The following is a 14,941-nucleotide window of genomic DNA, read 5'->3' as shown; positions in this document are numbered from 1 at the left end:
TGGTGGTATGAAAGACACTGTTATCACCTTCTCTTCTAGTCCATTAAGTTCTATTTGAACTACGATTTCCTTAGACACGTGCTTTACTCAAAGGCTGCTTATAAAAAGGATCGAGTGAGCCTCCAAGTTGCAGGGGAGACTGTCACCACTGCACATCCCAAATGAAGTAAGATTCTTCTCAGCAGCTTAGACTTGCAGGGCTTAAGCTACACTTGAGAGAAAGTCTTTTCTCCTAGCCGGCTTGATCAGTCCCCCAGTTGGTGTGCTACCTGATGTAGCTCCCACCTGAGATGCCAAACTTCCACCCATGCTTTCTGCCATGCAAGAGAGCCTGAAACAACCCTGTGAGTTCTGTGTGCTTCCCTCTCTGCGGTGCCTTTTTTAGTGGGTCTGCTTCAGACACAACAAAAAGATTTCAACTGTACAATGCTGTATATAAAGAACTAGTCCTAACAGAGTCCAGTTCTCCAAGTACATACGCAGGTCACAGACCACACTACTTCAAAGCCTTTATTCGTCTTTTCTCATATGGTATCCAGACGAAAACATGTCAAGTTTTAGTGCACTTTTAAAATTAATGTTTTCTGTCTGAACTTGAAAGTTTTGGGAACAACAGGTTTTGAATCTGATTGGATTTTTGCCATTTGCAAAGCATTACCTCTAAGAGTAGGATGATACCACATATGCCTTTTCATTCATCCTGCCCTGCTTCACATACGAAAACTGACATCTCACACTGTACAAATAAAGGAAATTAATTTCCCAGCATCCCTTGGTTACTTGCCAACAGTACATGAAGAGCTGAAATGAAGACTCGGGGAGGGATTCAGCTGACTGAGAGTTTTTACAATGCAGGACACCACATCTGAGCATGTCATCTTGGGCTCTCCTTATGGTCAGTGAAGAATTAACTGAGGTAGGCAATGATATACACACAATGACATACACAGAGCAGCTCTTCTCAGCCTTAAGTACGCCTCTGAGTGTGGCTGGATAAAGAGCACCCCAGTACCCACTGGTTATGGTAGGAGCACAAACAACTAGCTCAGAAGCAGACATTTAAATTTAAATAAGACAAACCTCTTGAACTGCCCTGAAAACCTTTCAACCTTTCAAATTTTTGAGCTAAAACTAGACTTGGCTTTTTAAATTCCAAACACTGTCATCTGACATTTCTTTATGCATTAATGACATTAGTGTAATCAGTTGAGTTCGCTCTCACTGGCATTACCTGGTAAGCATGGTCCGTGTGTACGAGGTAGAGGTTGGTAGGAGCTGAGCGGCTCAGAGGTGTCATCAATTTAGTCTCGGTTTTGGCACAGGAAGTTTCGGGATGGATTGCATCTTGGGTGGGAAAGGCAGGAGGAGATGCTAAAGATGGAGAGACTGGGGAAAGACTGCTTAAGCCATCAGCTACTGAGTCCGTATTGAGCCTGATTTCTGTGTAGTAAAAATCCTCCTCTCCATCACTGTAGTCAGACTCTCCTACACGTCTGTACCAAGACAAAGAATGAAAGACTGATTAAATGAAAGCACAAACCCCAAGGTAAATTTTAAGATCTAGATACATGAGCAAATATATTCATACTGGCAATAAATTACTATTCCCAGTTTCAACACTACCTACTTTATCAGCAATCTGACTGCACGAAAGGGGAAGAGGAAGAGAAAATCATCTCGTCTGAAGGGAAAGGAGAATTAGATTTTTTTTTCCCTCTGTGTTCTTCATGACATCTTTTTTGACCTTGAAATAGATGTTTAACTTCCATGCTTCAGCTTGAATATCAGCTTCTCATTCCTAACTATTGAAGTTAACAAGAATCTCAGTGTACTTTGACTTCGGAAAGACATAGCAGTCACAGAAGGACAGGAAAAAAAACATGGACAAGATATACTTCACTAATGTTATAGCAAACAGTATGCAATCTTATCATAGGTTACTTAATGAAACAACATATAGTCATGCCTGTGGTCCACCAAAACCTTCCTGGTGTAACAGAAGAAGCTGCTAGCAGTCTCACCATGCAACTCCTTCAGAGACAGGTAGAAAAGGGACATGTATCAGTTTGCTTGCTATTGCAAGACTTTCTGGTCCTGCTCTCCAGGAGCAGAATTACTGAAGGAGGAAATGTAAAAGATTTAATTGCCCCTGCGTCCCTGGCACTATCTGCTGTGTATTTGAGTGCAAGTGCTAGAAACAATACCTCCCAGTAAGCTATGTATCTGTTTTGAAGTTCAAAACAAATCATTCTCTTAGCACATTAATAATCCACATGCTATACAGAGGTAACTCACAGCTCATACATCTGTATTTTCTCCTGAATCTTCCATATGGGAAATCTGGGAGCCCTAAACATCCTCCAGGCTGCACGTCCATATCAGGGGTGAACAATGGGCCTCTTCCAGGCACACACCACAAAACCAGCTCCTAACCAGTTATTCAGTCCGCTTACTCCGATACCTCTCTCTATGGTCCTCTCACCACCTTACCCAGCAGAACTTGTTGAGAGAGCATGTGTTCCCCAGTTTGAAAGACTCTACCAGAAGTACCACACATCAAACTGCAGCCACATTCACCAAAACTCCTCTTTCAGGCAAAGTTACAAACTCTAAATTTCAGAGAAGTTCTGCTGTTTACTTCTCCATCTTCTGTGACCAAAAAAGGATCTCCCCATAATACACAGGACAAAGCAACACCCATAACGCCATTTTGAGAGACATTTTGTGTTTCTGATTACTTCACTCTTCAGATCACAACAGCAATTACTATGCCCTTTGCAAGACTCTCCTGAGCTCTGCACCAGACTACTTCCTCATGATCACTTTAATTTTTAAGCCCTGGGTAACAGACTACACAACAGGGATGCATTCCCACATACCTAGCAGCTGAAGACCATGAGTCCCCACTGTAAATACAGATGAGACAGCTAGGTCACTCAGCAAACTGCACTGGGGATTTCAGCTGCAAACTAAAGCTCTGAAACAAGCTTGTGTCATACAAGATTCATCTGCTTTTGCTTCTAGTGCAAGTAACATAAACAAAGAATTGCAATTCAGTTTCTCTTCCTTGTGTTTCTTAGGTGGTTTGTTTGGAGGTTTTTTCACTATTAATTTGACTCAGAACTAGCACAAGCACCTGATCTGATGTGAAACAAGACTGGAAAGTATTAGTGCAAGATCCTGAAACTTGCTGTCTTTCACACCACATCAGCCTGGACATGACGTGCAGAGAGTTGCACTTGATACGCAGTAAATGCCACTGAGTTGTGTGGCCATTATCAGGGCAGTGCAGTGACCTAGAGCTGTATGTGATCTCCTAGCAAAGGTCATGAAATTCAGGAAAGAAAGTGCCTCACTGTAGAGTAAGTTCTTGTTCACCTTGACGCACTACTCCACAATTTCCTCAGGAACCCAGGGATCTGACACAGAATAGCCAAGGGCAATCTAGATCAACTCCCCAGCCAAGTGCGACTGCTCTCCTTCTATACCAAATCTTTCTGAAGAGACTGCTTTCTTACCCAAGGTGAATGGTCCGTATGTGTTTCTGAATCCCTGCAGCTGTGCTCAGTACCTTCCCACAGTTTTTCCACAGGCATTTGAACATCACCTTCATGGAGTTCTGAAAATTACGAATAAAGCAACGTTAGTTGTATGGAAGACAGAACAAAACCCAAACCGCCCCAAACAGACACAGTTACAAAACACTGCGAAGGTTCAGAGTCCCTAATTCCAAATCTGTAATGATGTAAGAGTCTCTGTCAATAGGCTCATCCTACTGAACTCAGCAGAATCCCAGTGAAAAGCTGCATGAGCAGCTTGTGAGAAAACTTCAGCTCTCTCTACAATTTGGCACAGCATTTTCATTTGCAAGTTCCAGTTTCTGTCTACCCTCTAAAGGAGGCAGATGATATAAAAGCTTCCAACACTTCTTTGGAGCCTTTCAAAGAACAGCTGATGAGGACTTCTCACTTCATGCAAAGCATCTTCTTAAATTAAGATCTTCCTAAAGCAAACTCTTATGAATATTTCTGCTTGTGAATTTTACAACACATAAAAAATACTGTGCCAGGAAACTGTAGCTTCTGCTGTGACAATATTCACTCATGAGTTGGTAAAACCTGCTCTGATTTCATTCAGAAGCTGCTGTGACCCTTACTTGGACAAGAGAACGAAAAGCCATCTGTCAGTGTTCAACATTTTAAACAGAATACATGTATAATGTAATTTTAATATTCTTCTTATATTATTTAATATAACTTAATTGGCCTAAACTGTGTTATCACTGATTTAGAGCACAGCCAACAAGGCTGCAAGCAGCCTCATATTCAATATTTTGAGGACTCTACAGAAAACCAGTCTTAATTTAAAGCCCAGTATGTGGTAACAAACAACAAAGATGTTGCAGAACTGTGTATTTTTTTAAAGCTACTTCTACCACAAAATCAAGCTTTATGAATTTTAAGAAAATAGATAATAATTTTTACTTCTCAAAAATAATTTTCTCTATAACACATTATTAAAGAAAAAAGAGGAAGAGCTTCAAAATATTGTATTGCTGTCTTATAATTTTAGTTACATGTAAGATCAGATGAACATTTTCACATAATGCTCAATTGAGAAAAACAAGGAGGGAACAAGCACATCCTGAAGAGTTAAATACATGGCTTCACTGTGTCTTAAACAAAAGTTTTCCAGTTTGGACACTCTGGACCATTGGAACCGCATGGTAGTTTCAGTATCTGTTAGAGAGATGATGATAAGAAAATAATTTCAACAAACCTCAGCTGATGGACATTTAAAAATCTAAGTTGACTGTAGCAGCATGTTCTCATTGTTCCTTGGCAGTCTAACATCTCTTTGGAAGTACGGACGCTAAGGGCTTTAAGTTTTGAGTCACCTGATCATACTGTTTGTATTAAAACCTTCTACTCTGGAGTAAGTTGCACACAAATCCCCTCTGTAATTTTTTAATACAACAATACAAGTGCCATTCAAATAGACACAGAACTCCTTTTTTTCCCTAAATATAATCTGTCTAGCAATCCTCATACATATGTTTCTTACTTTTATAATATAATACTAAACACTATCATCATCTCAAAACCTTACAAACAACCACCAGCCACAGTGACAAGATGAAGACTATGCTTATAATTTACATCTTGGGAATTCCCATATCACTTTGTGAACATCATGTGCATTTTTATGAACACAAAGCATGTGGCTTAACATCCATCTCCAGTGTGAAGGCAAAACCTGTCTCCCAGCTGCACTGTGTTTCTGGTTTTCCTGTTAGTGCTATGAGTCTGCAAAACCCCATGGATTTTAATGTAACCGAATGAAATCTCACTTGGTAGAAATACAGAACATAAACCATGCTTCCATTTCTGACTAGTCCAAAAATTGCCTAATCCGGCTTAAGGTTTTATTTAAGAAAACAATGGAACACAAATGTTTTGGTGAGGAACAACTACATTAGTGGAAACTCCTAAGCAAACAAATTTCTTCAGGGGAAGTGCTTGCTAACATGCACGACATTTTCCAAACATGAAATGGAAGAAACTGTAACGAGGAAAAGTGAAGCTATCAATTGCTCTATTTCCAGGTTTATTCATGATGATTTTTGCAGCCCTGAAGAAGAAATAACCTGAACATTTTTATTTCAGCTTCTAAAGGTGCAAAGCTGTACTCAGATAAAGCACCATGCTAGGGCCAGAATAAAAAAACCTGCAGGAAATGCAGTTCATTTATAAGACAAAGTTTAGCAGGTAATGTCATTATTTATCTAATTCAAACACTTGCAATACAGAGCAAAATCCCTGCCAACCAGAACAGATAGTGTAATAGATCTGTGGTGGGTACATAAATAGAAATATTATAAGACAACTTAGAAAACAATGAAGATGGCAGCTGCAAACCCATCTGTCTCATCACAGCCGAGCAGTAAGTGATGCTAGCAAGCTGAACTTTAACTGAGAAGTATGAGGCAAACCGGCACACTTCTGCATTCCTACTCCTCCTGTCTCACACCCCCCAGAATCATCTCTTAACAGTCAGCTCTAACTTGTAATTAATTATAACAAAATGTCCTCCAAAATAGTATTTTTTTTGTTCTCTTTAGCAAGAAACACAAATATTTCCCACTCCTCTCCCACAGACAAGGGCAGAACACTGTGGGTCAGCAAACAAGCAACTTCTGGAGCAGAAGGATAAATGTGAACAGGTTTAAACAATCACTAAAACTTCTTCCTGCTGGTGATGAAGCAATCAACTGCCTCAGACTGAGCCAGAAACAGTCACTGAGGAGAATAAATTCTCTGCTTTATCTCCTTACAAAAAGCCCTTTTTCATCTTGCTATGTAAAATCTGTCCTGTTGTGTTGGGAGGGAAGGAAACTTGGACTAGTGCCATCTCTTTGTTTTCTTTTTCTTTGAGAGGAGCTTGCTTGCTAGCAGAACAGTTCTGTTTGGGGGTTAGTTTTGGACTTTTTTTATGCTGTGGTTTACTTAGTCTGCTTTTGCACTCCTACCAAGGATAAACTTCACCAGTATCAAAAGCCATCAGGTTTGACCTCTCTCCTTTTTTCACTCTGTATGTTTGTGCAGAGAAAGCTTCACAGAGTTAAGGTATCTGACATGCTATCAAGCAGCACTTCCAGCGAACAAGAAATATTAAGGCCATATCCCGTTTTTGTGATAACATTAACATGTAAAGGCTGCCTGTTGCATCCTGCATACAAAGGATTTGCCAAAACAAGACAGAAATCCCTTGGATGGCCAGAGGCAACACCTTCTGGAAATCACTCTAGTGTTTTCTGAGCAGGAGGATCTGTACAACCTCACCATCTGCCAGCAAGTATGCAGTACTGATGGCACCATGTGTGTGCAGAAGGTTACAAGGTTGAACAAGACAGAGTGACTAAACCAAGTATCTACACTAACTGGATGCTATAAGATACACAAATACAGAGCTTTTAGGGTGACTGGTTCCTTTCTCACAGCAAAATAAGTCTACCAACATCCTATCTGCCCATGGGTATGGAATTTAATATGAGGCTAACCTTTCTCTTCCTAGGAATGGGTTCATCAAAGAGAAGGTTGCTTGTTTCGGCTTCGTCAATACCATCATCTGCCTGGGAAGGTGTCCGAAAAGCTTTGAAGCTATCAGCTGACAGAGGTGGAGATGGGGTGGATGGGTTGGACTGGTCACTGGGAGCATTCCAGCTCCAGTATCCACTGCTGCTGGTACTAGAAGGCACAAATCCTCCTTCCTTCCAAGATCCATTTATGGATTCTGTCAAGGACAACAACAGCCATCATTACAACAGTATGTGTTAAGGCTAAGGAACTCTTAACTTATGCTTAGAAGCCATATTGGTAATTAACTGTATGTTCAATAAAGAAAAGCAAAAGTGTTGGAAGTAGAGAGGAGAACTACATCTATCCTACTGCATATAAATTATATATTCCACACTTAATCTTTCATAAAATAATGAAACAACAAAACTAAAACCAAGCAACACTTTCTCAAAAAGAAATTCTGTGTTTGAAAAAATAACCTGTTCTGGAGCATAAACTGCACTAAGCAGTCTGACACTGCATGCACCATCAAGGGAAAACATTCAAATACATCCTCAACTTTCAACAGGAACACGAGATGCTGGTGGGGCATCAGAGCAATCTCTAAGCCACTAGGTGGCCAACAGGAGATCCCCTGGGAAGGGGACATAACACTCTGAGCCCCAAGGCACTAAGTAGATCTGCAAGAACAGTAGACACCAAAGAAAACCATAATTAACACTGTTATCTCACAATCCCCCACTGCACATACCTTTGCATAACTTGAATGCCTAAATGAGGTGGAAAGTATCCTTGGATGTGTATCCCTTTGTCTTCATACAGGTGTATCATTAAGCATCTGCTTTCAGAAGTAGGAGGCACAGATGCTGGATCACCTCCACACCTACTTGCTGGAGGAACCCCTCCTCCATGCAGCAGTTCCCCTGACATTAGGTGGCAGGCAGACACTCCAACTAACATGCTATTCTATAACTTAGTGGATGATAGTAACATTTGCATGTCACTCTTCTCAGTCCCTGAAGGGGTTTTGCCAGGAGAGGAGTATGTAGATCATCACTTTAGCAAAGGTATGGCTCGAGTGTGTCCAGAGGTGCAACCACAGGTGGCTCTGCCTGAAGTCTCAGGTTCTTACAGGGCTTGGGCACATGTGCAAGGGTGGTTTAGGTGCAGCTTCTCCCTAACTCAGGCACTGGAAACTTTTCCCAATGACAACATATTGTGCAATACCCGACTTTGGAGTTGGCAAGCAAATAACATCTTATCTCTTTGTGAAACATTATTTAAGTGTGAGATAGGAGTCTTTTCAAGCCAGCACCTGCCTTGAAGAGCTCTGCAGAAGTCACTCCTTCATTCCTTCTCAGTTTCTTACAGACAAATTTAACTCATGACATCAGCAAGAAAATAATTTCTACCACCTGCTACCAAAAGCTTAACCCAAAACCAACGATTTTTTTTTCCTATCTCCTAATTCAGTTGAGTTTGGATTAAACCCTTAATCATTAACATCAGCTGCTCACAAAACAGAGCACAGTGCTCCATCATCTGAACACATGCATAAAAATGACCCCGTACTTACTTACGTACACAGAGCATAAATACAGTCTCCTCCTGACCTCCCAAATTCCACTTTGGAAAAGGACATAACTATTTCTGGTACCTACTGAGTTAACACATGAAAATGTCATGCTTTGTTTCATGATTACAGCCTTAGTGTGACTGTGATGGAGGTGGGTTTTGTTTTTGTATTTGTACTTGAGCCTTGTGCCAAAGCCAAGCAGTACATCTGGTATCAACTTGTGACCTTAGCCTAGCTTAAAATGTCCATTTCTTCAGAAAAGCAAAGACAACAGCACTACTTCAACTACTGCTTTCTGACATATTTATGGTGATATTTCATATTCTCAGGGTTTACGGCTTCTCCTCACTTTGCTGAGAAAGAGATGTGAATCAAGAATATGTTTAAAGTAGTACAGAAAAGACTGAATAAGGCTGACAACAGGAAAAAACAAACACTGGTTCTCATTAATACTAACAAATCTGTCAATGTAAATAAATTTAAAATATAAATAAATGTAACTTACTCTTATTTGGGGGCTCTTTTCACATTGCTGGAGTTGCGTGAAAGAGAACCAGACCAAATATTACTCAGCTGCAGGGAAACAAGGGCCAAACTCTGATACAGTTTACATGGGTGATCATCCCCAGTAATTCCAGCACAGATCAGACTTTAATACTATACGCTAATGTTATCTCTTTATACTTTCAGGCAAAATTCCGTTTGTTTAAACAAATATTCCTTTAATTTCACTGCTACTTACTGCCCCTTTTTAGAAAAGGACATAGACAGAATTAATCATTAGTGAATTTGTAGCTCATATTACTAAAGTCAGAGCCTAGCCTTGCAACACCACACGAGCTTTAAATTATCAAATCTTTACACTTTAAGTCTTTTATTAAGACATCACTCAGGATATTCAGGGAGAAGGTGCCCAGAAACAGCTTCAAAATCTTGCCTGTGATTACCGAAAACACATGCATTACTTTCTCAGGCTAGTCTTCCCAGATTCACAGCAACAGACAAGCTATGTGAAGACATATCAAAGAGCACTCAGACTGCACCACGAAGTATCAAAGGCAGTTAACAGCTACCATTTACCTATTAGCAATTCAAAAGGACTTGTTTGGAACATCTTTCCAACGACAGCTGCTAGCTAATGTGCACTGCTGCTCCTGACAAGCGTCGTCTGCTCAAACTGTCTACAGTGGCAGATATTGCCTTGCCCCACAGCAGAGCAGCTCCCTCTGAACAAAGATACAACATGGGACATGTGTGTGCCTCTGCCACTCCAAATCCCTGCCTAGCACATCAGCACAGATCCACCTTTATCTGTGGTTCTGGCTGTGGACAGAGCAGCTGGAGAACAGGTTTGTTTTACCCTTCCACAGGCCCTCCCTCCAGACTGGCAACCTCCAGCCCTGAGGCAGGATGGTCACTGGGGATGTCACTGCTGGAAGCTTCCCAGGGCTTCTCTGGGCAGTGGCACTCCTTAAATACTTCTTGTTTTCAGCACTGGAAAGCACACTAACAGGAGCCATGGGTGCTCATGGCTATAATTCAAGCTAAACGTTTTGTGGAAAGAAATGGAAAAACCACACAATTTGCTTAAAAATCTTTAAAACTGGGATATTTGGTGTGAATACCTTTGAAGAACACTACTCACTGAATTGCCCTTGCTTCCATGAAGAACTGTAAAGACTACTTCCCTATTAGTTTGTATCTGTAAGTATTCCTTAAAGTCCTCTGATTATTTACAGTTGGAGGGCATATAGTATCTATTTAAGAGTTACATGTAAGAAGAGCAAGAGTCACACAATGCTGAGACATCCTAACAAGGGTGTCCTAATTCAAACTATTCCTTAAAATATGACACTTCTAAACATTTTTGGTAACTCCAGCCAGGCTTGCACAGATTCATTATATTTTATTACCAATCCCATTATTACCATTAATGTTTCAGATTTATTTTTACTTGTGTGTCTTCTGCTATATCGTGAGTAGTCTTTTAAGAAATTATGGATGTGATCCATAATTGACCTTCTGCTCACCAACAGGGAAGGGCTGGTTGGAAATGTGACACTCCAGGGCAGCCTTGGTTGTAACAATCACAAGATGGTTGAATATGAGATCCTCAGGACAGTGAGAAGAGCGTGCAGCAAGCTCACTGCCCTGGACTTCAAGAGAGCAGACTTTGGCCTCTTCAGGAACCTGCTTAGTAAGGTTCCATGTGATATAGCCCTAGAGGGCAGGGGGCCCAAGACTGTTGGTTGGTATTCAAGGATCACCTGCTACAAGCTCAGAAGTGTTGCATCCCGACTAGAAGGAAGTGCAGCAGGAGGACCAGAAGACCTCCTTGGATGGATAAAGAGCTGCTGAGGAAAATTCAAAGGAAAAAAGAGGCTTATAAAAGGTGGAAACAAGGACAGGTGGCCAGGGATGAATAGAGGGATGTTGTTCAGGAAGCTAGGGACCAGATTAGGAAAGCTAAGGCACAGTTAGAATTAAACTTGGCTAGGGATGTGAAAGATAACAGGAAGGGATTCTATAGGTATGTAGTGAATAAAAGACAGGCTGGGCCCCCTCCGGAAGCTATCAGAAGAACTGGTAGACTGGACTTGGAGAAGGCTGAGGTTCTGAATGACTTCTTTGCCTCAGTCTTCACTGGCAAAGGCTCTGACCGCACCACCCAAGTCTTGGAAGGTGGACACAGGGACTGTGAGAATGAAGACCTTGGGCCCACTGTACGAGAGGATCTGGTTCGAGACCATCTTAAGAACCTGAACATGCACAAGTCTGTGGGACCTGATGAAATCCATCCGCAGGTCCTGAAGGAGCTGGCGAATGAAGTTGCTAAGCCACTGGCCATCATATTTGAAAAATCATGGCAGTCAGTTGAAGTTCCCAATGACTGGAAAAAGGGAAATATAACCCCCATTTTCAAGAAGGGGAAAATGGATGACCCGGGGAATTACAGACCAGTCAGTCTCACCTCTGTGCCTGGCAAAATCTTGGAGCAGATTCTCCTGGAAGGCATGCTAGGGCACATGAAAAACAACAAGGTGCTTGGTGACAGCCAGCATGGCTTCACTAGGGGGAAATCCTGCCTGACCAATTTGGTGGCCTTCTATGAGGGGGCTACAGAACTGAGGGACAGGGGTGGAGCAGTTGATGTCATCTACCTGGACTTGTGGAAAGTGTTTGACACTGTCCCGCACGACATCCTTGCCTCTAAATTGGAGAGACATCAATTTGATAGGTGGACCACTCGGTGGATAAAGAACTGGCTGGATGGTCGCACTCAAAGAGTTGTGGTCAATGGCTCAATGTCCACCTGGAGACCAGTAACAAGTGGTGTCCCTCATGGACTGGTGTTGGGACCGCTCTTGTTCAACATCTTTGTCTGTAGCATGGACAGTGGGATCGAGTGCGCCCTCAGCAAGTTTGACGATGACACCAAGCTGTGTGGTTCGGTTGGTATGCTAGAGGGAAGGAATGTCATCCAGAGGGACCTTGACACACTTGTGAGGTGGGCTGATGCCAACCTCATGAAGTTTTAACCATGGCAAGTGCAAGGTCCTACACCTGGGTCAGAGAAATCCCAGGCACAGCTACAGGTTGGGCAGAGAAGAGATTCAGAGCAGCCCTGCGGAGACGGACTTGGGGGTGTTAGTCAATGAGAAAATGAACATGAGCCGGCTTCAGTGTGTGCTCACAGCCCAGAAAGCCAACTGTATCCTGGGCTGCATCAAAACGAGCATGACCAGCAGGTCAAAGGAGGTGATTCTGCCCCTCTACTCTGCTCTTGTGAGACCTCACTTGGAGTATTGTGTGCAGTTCTGGTGTCCTCAACATAAAAAGGACATGGAAGTGTTGGAACAAGTCCAGAGGAGGCCACGAGGATGATCAGGGGACTGGACCACCTCCCATATGAAGACAGGCTGAGAAAGTTGGGGCTGTTCAGCCTGGAGAAGAGAAGCCTCATAGCAGCTTTCCAGTGTCTGAAGGGGAGCTATAGGGATGCTGGGGAGGGACTATTCATTAGGGACTGTAGTAATAGAACAAGGGGCAATGGGTTGAAACTTAACCAGGGGAAGTTTAGACTGCATATAAGGAAGGAGTTCTTCCCTGTGAGGGTGGCGAGGCACTAGAACAGGTTGCTCAGAGAAGGTGTGGATGACCCACCCCTGGCAGTGTTCAAGACCAGGCTGGATGGGGCCTTGATCAGCCTGATCTAGTGGAAGGTGTCCCTGGCCATGACATGAGGTTGGAACTGGATGATCTTTAAGGTCCCTTCCAACCGTTCTATGATTCTATGATTTTTCCATGCGCAATTACAAATAAACTGTTAGAAAAATTAGCACTTCAGATTGCTCAGGAGACCTTCTGCAGCACTCACCTCCCACTTACGAAATGGGGCATCTCCCATTTTATAAACTGGAGCTGCTCTACAGTTACAGAAAAGGCTTCATCTTATTTCTGCTAATGCTGCATCAAGACCTTGACTAGGTTAGAGCACAGCTCAGTATGGCCCCCAGCATGCACGGGGATTGCCAGAAGACAGCCACTCATCCTCTGTCCTCCACCATGGCTAAAGCTGCTGGGAACAAGCCCCCACATACAAAGCCCTGGCACCCTCCCTGCAGCCCCAGCTCTGTAAGCTTACCATTGGGTCGGACAGGAGGGCTGCGGACCAAGGGGCTGGTGGATAAACTGGTGAGTACCATGGCTGCTGTTACTTTATCCATGTCCAGTTCTTCAGGTGATTTTCTGAAACACAGTGAATGAGGCGCAGGAAACACATTAGCAAGTATTTAACTTTTTCTAAGTGGTGATTTTTGTTTTTTCTTTTTAACACCAGCCCAAACCCTAAGCCAGAACAGTGCAGCAGCAAAGGAAAGCCACCAAGCAGAGTTCTCATAGCTTTTGTCTTCTGCCAACCTGAGCATAGCAACTGGCTACTTTAAGCAAACCAGCTCAAGGTAAATAGGAAAAGCAGCGGCTAAAGAGAATACATCTTCCTGTAAGGGCAACTCTGTTCCCCCCCCCTTTTTTTTTGTACTTCAGAATTCCAGCTATTCACATCCTTAAGAGTTAAGTGTGCACTTGAGGGTTGTTTTTTAATTATTGGATGAAGACATAAAGATACAAAACCAGGTAAGATTAGTAGTAAAATTAACAACATACACTACACTGTGAGGATGAGCTGGAACTAAGGGATGCAATTTCTTTGTTGCTTCTGCTTAACCCTAATAACCTTCTCGTACTCTCTGAAAGACTGATCCCAATTTTCCCTGGTCAGATTATAAACCAATTATTTGAAATAACTATCAAACTGGCAGAAAACCCACGCAGGGGAATTAAAATAAACAGAGACAGAGAGAAGGGGTTTTTTGCAGGTGTAATGGGCACCTCAGCAAGCAGGATGGTGGAAAGAGAGGGACCCACTGATGCCTTAGGTTGGTCTTGTTGGGAACCAGCTCTAAGTCAGAGAAGGCATAGGGAATGTACAATCTCTGAAGAGGGAACATACCAAAATAAAACTACTAAATCCACTAGTTTTAGCAAACTTTTGCTCTCCATCCTTGCGGGACACTGGAATCAAAATAGATAGCTTCTTACAAACATTTGCTTTCAGATATATGACTGATTATCCAAGACCATCTTCTCTTTACTAGAGATCAAACTAAATTTGTTCTTACACTAGGATGTTTTCCTCCCCTCTATCCTGCATTGAGGGGTTTCTAAAATTTCCTCTGTGGCTTGCCAGGAGCTCTATTTAACCAACCAGGTTCTGTCTGTATAGCCCAATATGAGAAGAGTTCAGCTACCTGATGTCTTCTATCGGCTATTGATCAGTAAGTGTAGGGTTCTTAAAGGACCAGGGCCACCCGGTGAGCGATCCCAGTGCCCTAAACCTCAGTGTGTCTCTGTAATTTTCCAGTAAGGATGCCAGTAACCAGATCTATGATCCTCTATATTTCTGGCCAACATAGCCAAGGCCAGTTGTCTTGTTATTCATGATGTATCTCTGTAACTCTTCGCCAAGGACGTGCGGATGTTGGTTTCCACCAAGGTTGTAGTTCACCAATGTATCTTCTAGAACAGGCTAATTAGCCACAATTATGGCATATCATAAGTATTAGTTTAGCTTTGTAAACTGTAATAACCTCTAGATTAACCAATCATATCTTGCTATCCAAGGCTGTTACATAATGTAAGGGTATAAAAAAAGCACTGCATCCAAATAAACTTTGGCAACTGCTTGATCACATTGATCGTTTCCGTGTTGTCCGTGACTGCTGTG

The 14,941-nt window shown here is 42.3% G+C and overlaps 1 protein-coding gene across 1 annotated transcript in view; it reads right to left on the bottom strand.

Annotated features, from left to right (window-relative positions):
• ZNF704 (zinc finger protein 704) overlaps positions 1 to 14,941 on the bottom strand; it is an 89,172-nt gene that overhangs the window by 12,720 nt on the left and 61,511 nt on the right. The window contains exons 3-6 of the mRNA XM_034068780.1: positions 13,301 to 13,404; positions 7,061 to 7,293; positions 3,519 to 3,619; positions 1,232 to 1,493 (exon numbers count right to left, since the gene is read on the bottom strand). Coding sequence (XP_033924671.1) covers positions 1,232 to 1,493; positions 3,519 to 3,619; positions 7,061 to 7,293; positions 13,301 to 13,404 — 700 coding nt within the window. The remainder of the gene's footprint in view (positions 1 to 1,231; positions 1,494 to 3,518; positions 3,620 to 7,060; positions 7,294 to 13,300; positions 13,405 to 14,941) is intronic.

Source organism: Melopsittacus undulatus, chromosome 1 (assembly GCF_012275295.1).
Source record: "Melopsittacus undulatus isolate bMelUnd1 chromosome 1, bMelUnd1.mat.Z, whole genome shotgun sequence".
Classification (NCBI taxonomy): domain Eukaryota; kingdom Metazoa; phylum Chordata; class Aves; order Psittaciformes; family Psittaculidae; genus Melopsittacus; species Melopsittacus undulatus.
This window is presented reverse-complemented; position numbering and strand designations above follow the sequence as displayed.